Source organism: Phyllostomus hastatus, unplaced genomic scaffold (assembly GCF_019186645.2).
Source record: "Phyllostomus hastatus isolate PE091 unplaced genomic scaffold, TTU_PhHast_1.1 phas_scaffold_345, whole genome shotgun sequence".
Lineage (NCBI taxonomy): Eukaryota > Metazoa > Chordata > Mammalia > Chiroptera > Phyllostomidae > Phyllostomus > Phyllostomus hastatus.
The window spans coordinates 11,951,076-11,964,750 of record NW_025334024.1 but is presented as its reverse complement, the minus strand read 5'-3'; the positions used below and the strand labels follow the sequence as shown (position 1 = coordinate 11,964,750).

At 57.9% G+C, this 13,675-nt stretch overlaps 1 protein-coding gene across 2 annotated transcripts in view; it reads left to right on the top strand.

Annotated features, from left to right (window-relative positions):
- The window catches only part of ZNRF1 (zinc and ring finger 1), an 89,867-nt gene extending 76,631 nt beyond the window's left edge, over positions 1–13,236 (top strand). The window contains exons 3-5 of one of the 2 annotated variants that reach the window (XM_045819143.1): positions 7,506–7,611; positions 9,250–9,341; positions 12,018–13,236. In XM_045819143.1, coding sequence (XP_045675099.1) covers positions 7,506–7,611; positions 9,250–9,307 — 164 coding nt within the window. In that variant the 3' untranslated portion in view covers positions 9,308–9,341; positions 12,018–13,236. Of the gene's footprint in view, positions 1–7,505; positions 7,612–9,249; positions 9,342–10,472; positions 11,448–12,017 lie in introns of those variants that run through there. The other variant, XM_045819142.1, reaches the window with a different exon arrangement.
- The last annotated feature ends 439 nt before the right edge of the window (positions 13,237–13,675 follow it).

Here is a 13,675-nt window from a genome sequence, read left to right as displayed (position 1 = left end):
CATGGTCAGTGCTTGGAAAGCTGCAGTAGCCCTGAAAGAGGCGAGCCCGTCCGTGGGCCTCTCCTCATCCTTTTGCAGAGCGGACTGGCCCCTGCGCCCTGCGCTGCAGATGGCAGTCTGGTTTTCTGTTCTTACGTGCTCCATCTGGTCCCCAAACCACGTCCGTCAGAGGACTGTGTCCTCCACAAGAACAGGCACTGGATCTAGCGGGGTGCGCCCCGACCCTGGCTCTGGGCCCACTGTCTGGGACTCAAGTCACAGCAGTGCTTAGGAAGCGAGTTCTGTGACATCTCAGAGCGTCTGAGGCCTGGACGGGAGGTGAGCCTGGGTTGCTCCGTCCCCATCCCAATGGTGAAAGTTCCCTGGGTGGCCTTTTTACAGGCTCCTCCCTCCTCAGACCCCCATGCACTCCTCCCCCCACCCAGCATTATCCCGGGGAGGCCTGCTGAGTCCAGATCTTTCCTGTGAAACAAACCCGACGACTCTGCTCCGCTTGGTTCTCCTGGAAACACGTCCTACTGTTGTCTCATCTCTCGTGTACTTGCTCCGCCAGAAGACTCGGTGCGGGCGGGCGGCCGGTTCCCTCCTGTCTCAGCGACACGCGGTCTGGTAGCCGTCGCTGTGGGGAGGGCCGCCAGCCACAGGGGAGACTGTGGCCCTGCCTCTGTCCCTAGCGTTTCTCTCCCTTCACACTCTCCCAGTGTCCGGGAACCCTCTTCTCCCCCGGGGACGCCTCTCCCTGTCCCGCTGTTTTCACGCACGCATGCGGGACCTCCCGGTGGACTTGTCGGTGCGCCCCCTGGAGGCTGCTCCAGCTCTGCCTCGTTCCGTTCCTGCCCTCGGCCTGGGACCGCGGACCGAGAGGAGACTGCTCCCCGACCACGGCCTCGTACACCGGGCCCGCTGCTTTTCCACGGTGTGCAGAGCCCCCATGGAGGCCGCTTTCTGTCCTGTGGGCTGCTGAGCGCGGTCTCCGCAGACTCTGCCTGTGTCATCAGAACACAGAGCAGCCTCCGCTTGGGCTCGCCCGAGCGGCCTGGGCTCTCGGTGTCGCCCGGGAGGACTTTGCAAAGGCAGCGGTGCAGGGCAGAGCGCCCCGGAGGCCGCCTGAGAACGGAGCACCCGCTGGCCCCGTTCGGGGCGCGGGGAAGGGCTCTCTGGGGCTCTGTCCCCGAGAGCTGCCCGGCGCTGCCCATCAGTCTCTGCCTAACCGCGCCCTGGGGAAGGGTCCCCCTTTCCTTTCACCGTCGCGTCCTAGGAGAGCAGGCAGCCCAGTCCGAGCACCGGTCACCTGCACTCAGGGGGAGAGTCCAGTCCCCTTAGAGGACAAGGAGGTTGGCCAAGCAACCTGAGACGTTACTGTGGCTGTTCCCATTCTGGTCCCATTTTTCTCCTCCTCTCATGGAAAAGCCACCTCCTTAGGGTGTGTGTGTGTGAACAAACTGGAGACTACACTCAAGGATCTCCTTTGCCGCCAAAAGCAAAGAGAGGGCATATTGCACGGGTCCTCTCTGTGGGATTCGTCAGAGGGTGACGGAGGTGCTTTGGGAACAGCGGTCGGGCCCCCCTGCGTGCGCTGTCAACGGGAAAAGGAGGCCTGTGGCTGGACTCCTCACATGGTCTTTTCCGAAGACTCCCAGACCTTCCAGGGCAGAAGGCGGCAACCCCCTGGGGTTTGTGTGTGGCGCGGCGGTCCCTAGGGCCGGTCCGGGGCCTGCTCGCGTTCAGGGGCCGCTCGGGGCCCTCGGGCCGAGCCCCCATCAGGACTCTCGGCGTTCGTTTGGGGTTCGTCAGTGACATACTTTACCCATGGCTTCTTATCATCCCCACCTCCTGGCTTCACTTTATCTTTCCAGTTTAAAAAACAACGTGAGGGAAAAGAGTCTGTGAAGCACAGAGCTCTCAGAATCGTTCCAGAAGGGGGCAGGTCGAGGCTTTGCTGGCGGATGGAGGAAGAAGTGCCGCTTTCTGAGGAAGATTCCCTAGAACTCCTGGCCACCCCCCCGGAGATTCCCATACACGCGTGCGAGCACACACAAACACACACACACCCACACACACACTTTCTGTAGTTGCTGGCATCGATTGGGGAATTTTTTAGAAAACTTACAGTGGTTACATAAGATGAAATTTAGTTAACCACCAAAGGAAAAGAAGTAGAAACCTCCTGAATGAGGAAGGATAGAAAGTAGTATTTTTCTTATTATAAGGGTTGGCCTCAGCGTGGGTTGGAAGGCCTCCAGTAGCCATCTGCCAGATTAAAAAAAACAAACCACACACACACAGAGACATTTAGGGAAGGCAAGACTAGTTCAACTGGTTTGTCCAGAGCTCTAGAGAAATGTGCGGACAAGTAGCCTGCACTCGGTGCAAACCCCTGCTGGGGGGCAGGGGCACGCCAGACCCTGGGGCACTGGGTGTCACATCCCTCCTTGTCCCCTCCCAGTGTCCCCTTCCAGTGTCCCCTTCCCGCACGGCTCTGGAGCCCGGGCTCCTAGGGGATACAGAGGGAGTTGGAGGGGCCCGTTTTTGTGGGTAAATGTGGTCAGCTCAAATGGTCCTTTTAATTTTCCTCCCTTTCCAACAGCTGTCTGTGGTTCTGAGACTGGGGAGCTCAAGAATATATGCACTCAAATTTTGGCCAACAGGTTGCTCATCTGGCAGAGCGAGCCTCGGGTGGGGGACCTGATGTTGTGAACAGAAGAGGCGAATACAGGGGAGGGGAGGGGCATAACAAATGACCGACTGCCCCCTGAAAGCATAGGGAGCCCTGGTTCCCGGGCCAGCCAGAGCCTCCTGGCCCTGGGACACCCCGGTGTGGGCAGGTTCCTTCCCTGCAGTATTAGGGGAGCCTGGTGGTGCTGGGAGGAGCAGCTTCAGAAGATTCTCTCTTTTTCTCAGCTTTGTCTGGGGGCGCAGACCCCATGCCCTGCTTCTTCCAGGTCCTAACTGCCCTCCCCTCCTGTCTGCCAGAGGTCATTGTCCTCAACTTCAGGGCTCTTGAAACGCTGAATGTCGCACAGGGTTTCAAGGCTGGGGAATGTGGTTCCCCTAAAAGCAGGAAAGCTTGCTGCTAGTTTCCTCGAAGCCAAGCCAGCAGATGTGGGGAACTGGTGCTTGTTTGGCCGGTGTCTACCGAGACCCTGTATTTGGGATGGGAATGCCTTTTCTTGGGTCTGGGGGGGACAGGAGCTCTTGTTAGATACTGTGTAGCAGCTGCCGAGTCTGGCTGCAGAGGTGTCTGTCCTGGTGTCCCTCCTACAGGAGGGCAGGGAGGAGGGCGTTCCCAGCAGCTGCTGATTGGCAGGCCGGGCTGCTGGGTGAATGAGGAGTGGGTGAGAGGGAAGGAGGCCAAGGAGGGTGCTGAACGGGGTGACTGCAGCCCTCTGGACCTGAGTTTTACTGGCTCACTCCTCTGGGTGGTCATCATAGTAGCCCCCCTCACCAAGCCAAAGCAATTGGGTCACGCCTCACTGTCCTGGGGTGTTGGGTAGGGAAATTCTCTCTGCTTAAAGAAATCCCCCTTTGCCTAGGGATTCCCCAGGAATGGAACTGGCAAGCCCTGGTGTTTTGGGCACTGCCCTTTCCTGCCTCCCAGTGGACCAGACCAGCACCTCTGCACGAGCAGGCTCCCCCGCACCTGGGCTGAAAATGAGGCCAGGGGGTGGAGTCTGTGTCTCCGAGGCATTTGCTGGGGGTTCTCCCTCTGGCCCCACCTCCCTTCCTACCAGGGAGGGCTTTGCCTGCCGTCAGGCACAAGGGAAAATGTATTATGTACAGTCCCACGCTTAGCTACTGCTGTGAGCTGCACACTATCAGCCTTCCCTCCTGGCTGGTGGCAGAAATGTATCTGTAGCTTTCTGGGCTTTCCCACCCTCTCCTTGCCACCACCAGCGTCTCTGGGGGCATCCCAATTTGCGTCTAGAGAACTTTGCCTGTCACACCAGTTTGGTTCCCTGGCCTGGTTGGAGGAACAGGCATTGGCATCATTTAGCATCAGCCCCAGCCTGGCCAGACACGTCCACACTCCCCCTCAGCCAGTCACACAGGCCTCCCTGAGGACATCGGGAGGCTCGGAAGGGGTTTGGGCGGCAGTGAGAGGAAGGCAGAAAGCACCGCTTTGTTCCTGCATTCTCATCCACAAGCACTGGCTGAGCCCCCTCCTCTGGGGACCTAGGGATGCCGAGGGGCATGTGAGTCCATCTGCAGAGTGGCCTCGACCTGCGTCAGGTCAGGCAGCATCCTTGGCTCTGTGCCGTGAGGCCCTCCCCCAGCGGGCAGCAGGCTCCCACCTGAGGGTGTGGAACTCTCGTAGGACCCCGGCTGACAGCCGAGCTTCAGCTTTGGTCGTTTCCTCTCCCCTGCTGGGCTCCCAGAGACGCCTGGGGGCTGCTGACCTCCAGGGCCCCAGGGTCAGGACGGGCAGTTCTACTCGACCCACCCCGGCAAGTTCCTGCCTCCCACCCTGGGCAGGGGCCGCACCCGGCCCTGCGCTGGGTGCACACATTGCTGGCCTCCCTGCAAGGTCGGGCTCCAAGCCCCATCCCAGGGGCCTCAAGCGCCTTTGGGTTAACAGGCAGCAAAATGACCACAGATTGTCCGGTGGCCAAGAAGCTGAGAGTGGCTTTTCTCCCGTCTCCATGTGCGTGACTCACGAGCTTGGGAACTGACGTACTGAGTCCGCTTTATCTTGGGCTTTTTCCTCGGAGTTCCTGGTGAGGGGCTTTGGGTCACCGTAGTCTTCTGGGCCTCGAAGAATCCTCATTTTATTGGCTTCAGATGTTTCTCTCCCCACCCGAGTAATCAGCGGGCACAGAGAAACAGCCCTGGGGGAGGACACCAGTCAGGGGCCCAGGCCTGCACGAGGGAGGGAGCCTTCCTGAGCCATCCGCCTTGGGCAAGGCGTCTGGTCTCTGTGTCTCCATTCACAAAGTGGGAGCGCTGCCGTGTGCCCTGCCGAGCTACTGAGATCATGAGGCTCATGGGAACACACACACACACACACACACACACACACACACACGAAATCTTAGCATGTTTCACGGACAACGTTCACGAACAGTTACAATCTTAGTCGTGGAGGATTGACCCTGTTTTAAGCTTTCCTTTCTTCCCATCCGTAACCCTGCCCTCTTGGGTTTTCTCCTGTGGCTTTGAGGCCTTCTGGGTAACCTTAGTGTACTTCGCCTCTTCACCGGCCTTTCGGATATTAAGGTTCATATTCTGCCTCCTTTGTATTTCAATCTAAGCGTTCTTCCCAGACTGTCGCTTTATGTCACATCTATGACCTATCACCTACATCTCTTTCTAAACCCCAGATGCAGACGAACAGATTCCTAGACATTTCCATTAGCGTGCCCCAGGGCAGATGCCTGGCCCGCACCTCCCACCCAGCTCTGAATTCACCGTTTCCTCCCCGTGCTTCTCTTCCTCCTCCTGCGTTTCCCCTCTTAGTGACAAGTGCCTGTCACTCGCCCAGCCGCCGTGGGGAGCGCACCCTCCCTCTCTTCCCGCCCCCACTGCCAGTGCAGGCGTCCCGGACGCGCTCCCATCCGTGGGCTCTTCCGGGCCCTGCCCCCGCGGTTTCCGGGGACCTGATGTGGTCGCAGTGGGTCTCCAGGGCCCGTCAGTCAACCAGATGAAACCCAAGGACACGGGTTTGGTCTCATGCTCCCAGCCCCCACGGCCCGGGCATCTGCACGCCTCCCGCTGTTCCCAGGTGCACAGACACGGTTCCCTTCGCCTGGAACCTCCTTCCCTGAACGGTCCCCACCCTGACTAGGCGTCGTTCCTGCCTCTCACACCTGAGCCCGTGTGCATCATAGGACTCCCTGGAAGTCCCTGTGCCGTTCCTTTCCGTGGTCCTGGTCAGCCTCTCCTGCTGGACCGTGAGCTCCTTGCGTCCTGAGTCGGTGGCTTACTCACTGGGTCTCCAGTGCCCAGAACGTCGCAGAAGGTGGTGAAGGGCTGCTGACTGGGCTGCGGTGTCCTCTCTGCTCTGCTCGGCTCCTCTGGTCACGGCGTCACTGGGGCCCGCTGGGGCACATGCAGTAGCTTCCTCCCATTCATTCTCTTTGGTGTGGGGGTGGGAGGCCTCTTTCTCTCTTTTTTTTTTAGTTGAGTTTTACAATTTGGTAGCATTTATAACATTCACAGTGTCATACCACTACCATGTCTATCTAGTTACAAGCATTTTCATCACCCCAAAAAGAAACGTCTCACGTGATTTTCCTTGTATGTGATGGTTGAGATAGTCGACCCCACAGGACCAGGAGCGGAGCGGTGGTTGCTGAAGGCTGAGGGGAGAGGGAAATGGGCGTTGCTCCTGGGGGGGGGGGGATAAAGCCCCGGTTACGGAGGGTGAGTCAGTCCTAGAGACATTGTACAACCTCGTGCCTGTAGTTAGTTAAGACTGCACTGCGCACTTAGGAGTTTGTTAAGACAGCAGATCTCATGTCAGGCGTTCGTAACACAAAAAGGAAAAACTCTTACTGTTGAGTAGTCACTCCTCGCTCCCTCCTGCCCTTGGCCCCAGTCTGCACTTTGTCTCGACGAATTTGCCTGTTCTAGACATTCCATGTCATGGAATCATTGTAGTAGGTGGCCTTTTGGGTCTGCCTTCTTTCACTTAGTGTCACATTTTTGAGGTTCATTCGTACTGTAGCATGTGTTGGTTCTTCGTTCCTTTTCATGGTTGAGTAATATTCCCTTGCGTGGGTATACCACTTTTTAGCAAGATTTTATTTATTTGTTTGTTTGTCTGTTTATTTATGTGTTTATTTTTAATTTTTAGACAGAGAGGAAGGGAGGGAGAAAAAGGGAGAGAAACATCAGTGTGTGGTTGCCTCTCATGCACCCCCTACTGGGGACCTGGCCAGCAACCCAGGCATGTGCCTCGACTGGGAATTGAACTGGTGACCTTTTGGTTTGCCGGCCAGCACTCAATCCACTGAGCCACATGCCAGGGGACCACTTTTGTTTATCAATTCATTAGTTGGTGGACACTTGCTTCCCCGTTTGGCTGTTGTGAGTAGTGCTGCTGTTGACATGTATGTGCAAGGGTTTGCGAGAGCACCTGTGTCTTCCACTCAGGCTTACCTCACACTCCTGTCCTACTCTCGCCGTCACCGTGTTTTTCCAAACCAGAAATCAGTGTACTTGGTCCGCCTGTGTGTTCAGGGGAAAAGTCTCTTCGGGGAGACAGGTTGCCTCGTGCTGCCTCTGCTACACATCTGTCCCTCTGCAAGCCCTCTAGCTGTACCCTGGGTGACTTGCTGGTGATTGGCTCCCTTTTGTCTTTGCACGATTAACGTGTGATATGCGTGTCTTGTGTCTGCAGCGAGGGCCTTCGGGTCCAGGTCCGCCCTGGGCTTCTGTGTCCCCCACAGTGCCTTGCACACTGTGAGTGACCCAGGCAGTCCCGCCCAGTCCTAGACCCGTGCCTGCCTTGTGCCACCTGTCTGCCGGGGACTGACCCTCTCCCCCGGCCCCGTTCCCTTTTGCAGACGACGTGCTGACTAAAGACGCGGGTGAGTGTGTGATCTGCCTGGAGGAGCTGCTTCAGGGGGACACGATAGCCAGGCTGCCCTGCCTGTGCATTTATCACAAAAGGTACGTGGGGGCGGCAGGGCCGCGCAGCCACACCCCGGCCCCCAGAGGGCCCCTTCCTTCTCTGTGGGCAGGGGAGACGGGCAGACCCTCATCACTAGCCATTCTGTCTCCTGTGGCTGTAGGGCAAGTCCCCGCTCCCCCGGGACGTGAGGGGGGTCAAGGCAGAGGCCAGCAGACGTGCTGAGTACAGGGCTGAGCCGAACTGCCGGAGCTTTTGCTCCAAGTTGACGGCCCATGAGGATGGTGGGCGATGATAGGGAGCCCTGCGGCGCTCCACAGATTGGAGACACGTAGGATCCCACAGAGCCGAAGTTTCCCTTCTTTGGCAGGTTCATTCTTCATCCATCTCCCCAAGCCTTTTTTTCCTCCGTGGACCCCGCTGCTGCACGGGGTGAGGCCCCTCGGTTATGTGAGAGAGCAGCAGGGAGGGGTGTGCTTGCTGCCCCCGCATACGCCCCCTTCTCCTCAGAGAGCCGAGAGGCGGGGACAGCCACTACCTGTGGGGCCGCGCACTGGAAGCTGCTATAATTAGCAGGGCCGAGGTTTGTCCTCAGGCTCCAGTAGGGGCCTCGTTCTTGTTTCCAGCTGGAAAGAAGACACCTCCCTACCCAGGACGGGAGGACGCTCTGTGCTGCCTGTGGCTGCCACCTGCTCTTGCCTCCTCGAGCCTCAGCTTCATTCTGACGCACGGGCTTTTCCAAAGCCTGACTCACAGAGCCGCTGGCCACAGGGCAGCCGTGGTACCTGGCACACAGACATAGCCGAGGCAGGGGAGGCTCCAGGTCGGCCTGGGGGAGGGGCCAGGGGCCGGGCCCACACAGAGTGCTCCAGGGTCCTGGCCAGGCACGGACCAGAACCTGAAGGGAACCTTTGGCTCTGGGGAGAATTTTGCCTATCTGGACCCTGTCTTTAAAAATACCCAGATGTTGGTTTACAAATCAGAAAGCTGTCTCAGAGCAATCTCTGTTCCCTCTCTGATTCAGACAGTTCTTTCTGTAAACACCGGAGACCAGGGTTTCACTGTCAGCCTCCCGTCTGGCTGTGCTTAGCAGTGTCACTAAGCCAAAGGGCTGTCCTTCTCTGGGAGCGGCCCGGAGTGGGCTGCCAAGCACAGCCAACAGAACCAGGTGGCTTGGGAGTCCCCTAAGAAGTCACTACCTGGGGAGTGGCCCTCAAAGCTGCTCCTTTGACCCAAGAGAGGGCTCTCTCGGGTCCCCAGAGTCAGTGATGGCCAGCCTTCGGGTCTGGGTCCCTCTTCCTGCCCTTCAAGCCTTCGGGCCGGCGGACAGGCTGCCCTGCACTCTCCCCTAGTCACTAGTAGCTACGGCCGTCCTCCTGGGCTCTGTGCAGGTGAGGTCTTGATCCCTCTCAAGGCCCCCCCCCCCTTCCAGCATCCAGAGATGCCGGTGTACCCACCGTGCCAGGCTGGCTGTCCGGGCTGAGCCAAGATCAGCCTTGGTGTTCTGCCTTCTTCCTGCTTCAGAAAGTGGGTATCTGGGCACATGCTTGCTTTCCCCTGGGGTCCCCGCAGGCGAGGTTTAAGGGAACCCCTGCTCAGAACCCTGACCCTCCGAGCGAGTTCCCCAGGGAGCAGCCAGTCAGCGGTAACGTGTGTCCCCTTGCCGCCTCCCACCTCAGCTGCATAGACTCGTGGTTCGAAGTGAACAGATCCTGTCCAGAGCACCCGGCGGACTGACCCTGCTGGGCCTGCTTGCCGACTCCTCTCAGAGGTGAGCGGGGGTTGGGGGGGGGGACTCTGGGCTCGAGGTTTTGGGGCCTGGGGGTGGGGGCTGAGTTGCCCTTAACACACCCTGGGGGAAGGGAGCACCTTACCAGTTAGGGGTTCTGTGGCAGGGGTGTGGTTGGGGGAAGGCTAAGAGACACAGCCTTGCATGGTTATGAAGAAAAACCTGCTCGGTACACGGATTCTTTGGGGAGAGACCAGTCTGTTCCAGACATCTAGGGCGAGTCTCCCTGGTGAGGGTGCAGGAAGACCCCCTTGGCATGTGCCAGGTGGGAGAAGCCGCACGAGCCCGGGACCCCGGGCTTGCACCTGCGCCGCGCTTGCTGAGCAGGCGGGGCAGGTCCTCGCTCCCCTCCCCCGCCCCCGTACAGACCTCACGCTCGGAAACGAGACCGTCTGTGGGACAGCGTGCTGTCCTCTGCGTAGTCGTCGGCGGTCTGCTGCTGGTTCGGCCAGACTCAGCCCGCCGCCCCGAGCATGGGCCCCGGATTCCACAGCCGGCCAGTCAGGCGTCTTCCCCCCCGAAGTGTGCACACATGCTCCCCCTCTGGAACCTTCCTCCCCAGGGCACCTGCTCTACTGCTGACCGTCCTCTCCTGTCCCCCACATTATATGTCCCTTCCGAGTTCTGGGCTGACACTTCCTTTTTACTGGAAGCAGACAAGACCCCCAGGGAAACCACAGCCCTGGTTCCACCTCCTCTCACACCCAGAGGTTTTGGGCCTTTTTTCTGCTCTCTCTCTCTCTCTCTCTCTCTCTCTCTCTCTCTCTCTCGTTTTGTTTGTTTGTTTTGTTTTCTTTTGTTCTTTGTTAGGTTTATTTTATTTATTCCAAGTAAACCCCCAGAACAGCTGGCGACGGCAGACAGATCAGGGACATTTGCCCTTTGTACCCTCACCTCGGAAACTGAGGGCGTGGGGGGAAGCAGCAGCGAGGATGAGTGAGGTGGAGGGCGTGGAGCCTGGCGCTGGGGGGCGAGTCCAGATCCCGGGCCCTGCCCGTGCCTCCTCTGGCCAGACTCACGGAACCGCAGGCGCCTCTGCCAGGCCTCGGCCGGCCACGCGCGCGCTGGTGTCAGCCGGACGGGAGCACGGCTGACGTGTTGTGGTCCGCACAGGGACAGCCAGCCTTGTTCCTGAGCGGAGGCCGCGGACACTGGGGCAGAGCTGAGCTGGGGAACACCAGTGGGAACGGGGCACCCCTACCGCACTGACTTCCAGAGGATGGTTCTCCCTTTCTCCCTGAGGATACCGAATTGGATGAGCCACGAGTTGGAGAGAAGAACCGACCGCCATCCTTCCCCTCACCCCTCGTCCCAGGAGGGAAAGGGCATTTTCTTGTTCACCTTTGAAAGGCACTGTGGGCTGTCTCTAAAGTGTTTACAAAAAAAAATCATAAAAAAAAGTCTAGTGTCGACTGGTGTTTTCCTCCGTGATGTTTACAGATCGCTGTCTGCCGCCCGCCAGCGCCCGCTCGGTGACAGAGCAGGTCCCCAGGGGCGCGTTCTGGTGGCGCGGGAGCCCGCACGCACAGCCCCTGTGCCCGGCGCCCGTCATTTCGGCCCTGTCCATAACCGACCACTCTGCCCTGGTTTTCTTTGTCCATTTTTCTGGCTTGGTTTTGCACTTTTCTCCCCTTGGGACCCTGAGATTTTGACTTCATTGCCCAAAAAAACCCCACAAAAACCCGTGGAAGACCTCCCTCTCCATTCCCGAGTCTTCTCCCTCCTTCCCTCCCTCCTGGTTCTGGTCAGTTCAGAGGACTTAACAATCACAAGTGTCCTGCAAAAATGCCTGAACATTTTTCTTAGACCCTTGTGGATTTTTTCCCCCAGAAAACTTAAAACAGACAAACAGAAGACTTACTAAAGGGATGTGTACAGCGACCCGTTTTCAGGCACTCTGTTTGAGAACATTTTAGCCCTCGATGTTCACACGTGGCATCAGCCCATGCAAGATAGGTTTCTGTATTTATATATTAAAATACAAAGAAAAACCTTATAAAATGTTTAAAAATTGTTCAAAGCTTGGGGGAAAGCTTTCTTCATTAGTCAAGATGTTTTGATATGGTATTAAAATCATGTCTAATAAAAGATGCATTGTGTGACTTTATTTTAATGGTGTTGCACAGTCAGGAAATGGGGTCTGGACGCCCTGTCTCCCACCCCCTCCCTCCTGAGCCTTCCTTCAGAGTGCCATTGGGGGCTGTAGGAGGGATGGGGTTCTCAGAGCAGTCACAGAGGGAATGTGGCAGGCCAGACACCAGCCCCCCAGGTTTGCCAACCCTCAAGCATCACAGAATCGGTCTGCCATCACCTGTGGAGTGGTTGTGACAAAATTCCGCAAGATCTGCAGCCGCAAAGGTCTTCAGCCACTGGCGGCTGCGAGGATGTGGGCTCTCACAGGTGTTGGCCCAGCACCCCACCCTCCTGCCCCCCTTCATCCTCCGCTCCCCCTTCCCGTCCCGGGTCCCATGTCCTGCCTGCCTGTTGCTCAGTGCTGACTCATGGGCATGCTTCACCGAAGCCCAGAAACAGGCCCTGTTTTGGGGCAAAGCCAACTCAGAGCCACACGGGGCCCACAGGAGCTGGCACAGCTCGTGCTGGGCAGGAAGCTCAGGGCAGTGGGTAACAGTGCGCACCCGGCCTCTGCCCCTGTGCCAGGCAGGCTCCCGGAGCGGCATGCCAGAGCCTCCTGCGGAGTCTGTGAAGGAAGCCTCCGGAGGGAGACGACTCCACACCTTCTCTGCGCTTCTCAGGCGTCCACATGCTGTCGCCCCTGTGGGCTCTGACCCTGCCAGGCCCCGTTCTGCAGCCGGCTTCTGTCAGGTGCTCTTTGAAGCCCCTGCTCTGCAAGGGCGTTGCAGGCCGGTGGGCAGATGTGAGCTGAGGGACAGGCACGTTCGGCACGTCCAGAGAAACACCAGAGAAGAATACGTGGGTCTGAGCCTGGGTCTTGGAGTCAGGCCTGAAGCAGAGACCCCAGGGACCAGTGATCGCCGTGGCAGCCTCTAGAACATGGACTCCGCACTGTCCGCACGTGGCTCCCCTGCTTCTCGGCAGAATGGCTTCATTTGTCTGAACTTCAGATTCCTTGCATGGGGACCAGGCCATGCAGCTCAAAGGTCATGGTGAGGGTCAGGAAGTCTGCCCAGAAGCCCCTGGCACACGCATAGCAGGCTCCCTCGGAGCCTCGTCACTGCAAAGAGCATTGTTCTATTCACAGCACCGCCTGCTTCTGCCTGGCAACTGTGTCTCCCTGTTCTATATTTAATTTCTCCAGCAAAGCTGGCCCTGACGAAGATCTCCTTGTCTGACCCCTGGGCCTGCAGGCAGAGGGCTGTATGCCCACCTCAGTTGCTTAGGCCTGGAGTCCTTGGCAGCATCCTGGCTGAACTGAGTGGTTGTGAGCCAGGTGGGACCGGGCTGGAGCCCATGCCAGGTGCTATTCCAGGCTCCTGGGGCTGATGTTAACCACACCCCCACCCAGTGACTTTCACTCCCACCTGGCACACCGCAGTCCTCCAAATTCAGACCTAGACTGCCAACTCCTAGGGGTGGGGTGGGTGCCTGGGTGTCCCAGGTAGAGCTGGTATCTGTCCTCTTCCATCTGGACAGCTCTCGCCCCTTGGAGGGGAGGGGATGGTGAGGAGCTGGGAGGTAGGCTCCACCCACTCCCTTTGTGGGGCTTCCTGGACCAGAGCACCTCACTGGTATAAAATCACCTAGTGGCATTTAATGTTCAGGTTTTTAAGAGAATGTCCTTATTCTTAGGAGAAAGATGGTGAATTATGTAGGCAAATGATGCCAAGAAATATGTTAATTTCAAATGGCTTTCTTCAAAATACAGCAAATAGGACAAAAATATTCATTGTTGACTCTTCAGTGGCTGATATGTTAATGAATAGTGTACTTGTTCTTTCAACCCTTCTGTGTGTTTGGAAGTTTTCCTAATAAAAAGTTATGGGGAAACGGTCTTTTGCTGAGCACCTACTGGTTGCCAGGCAGTGGGAGACGTATCGGAGAGGACCCCTGCCCCGGAGGGGGGAAGCCCACTCCTCCTGAACAGGGGTGGGGTCTAGTGAGCTGTGTCTCGGGTGGAATGCACAAGGCTGACCTGTGTGGGGTGGTTTGGGGAGGGAGCTAAGAGACTCGCCCCACACTGCCCCTTGGCATAGCTTCTGCTCCGATCCAGGGCAGCTGGGGGACAGAAAAGTCACAGAAGAAGGGTTCCCGAAACCAAGGAGTGAGGAGTCACAATGGGCTGCCTCTGCCCAGGGTGTGAACAGCTGATGGGAAGATGTGAAGGGGTTGAGGGGAAG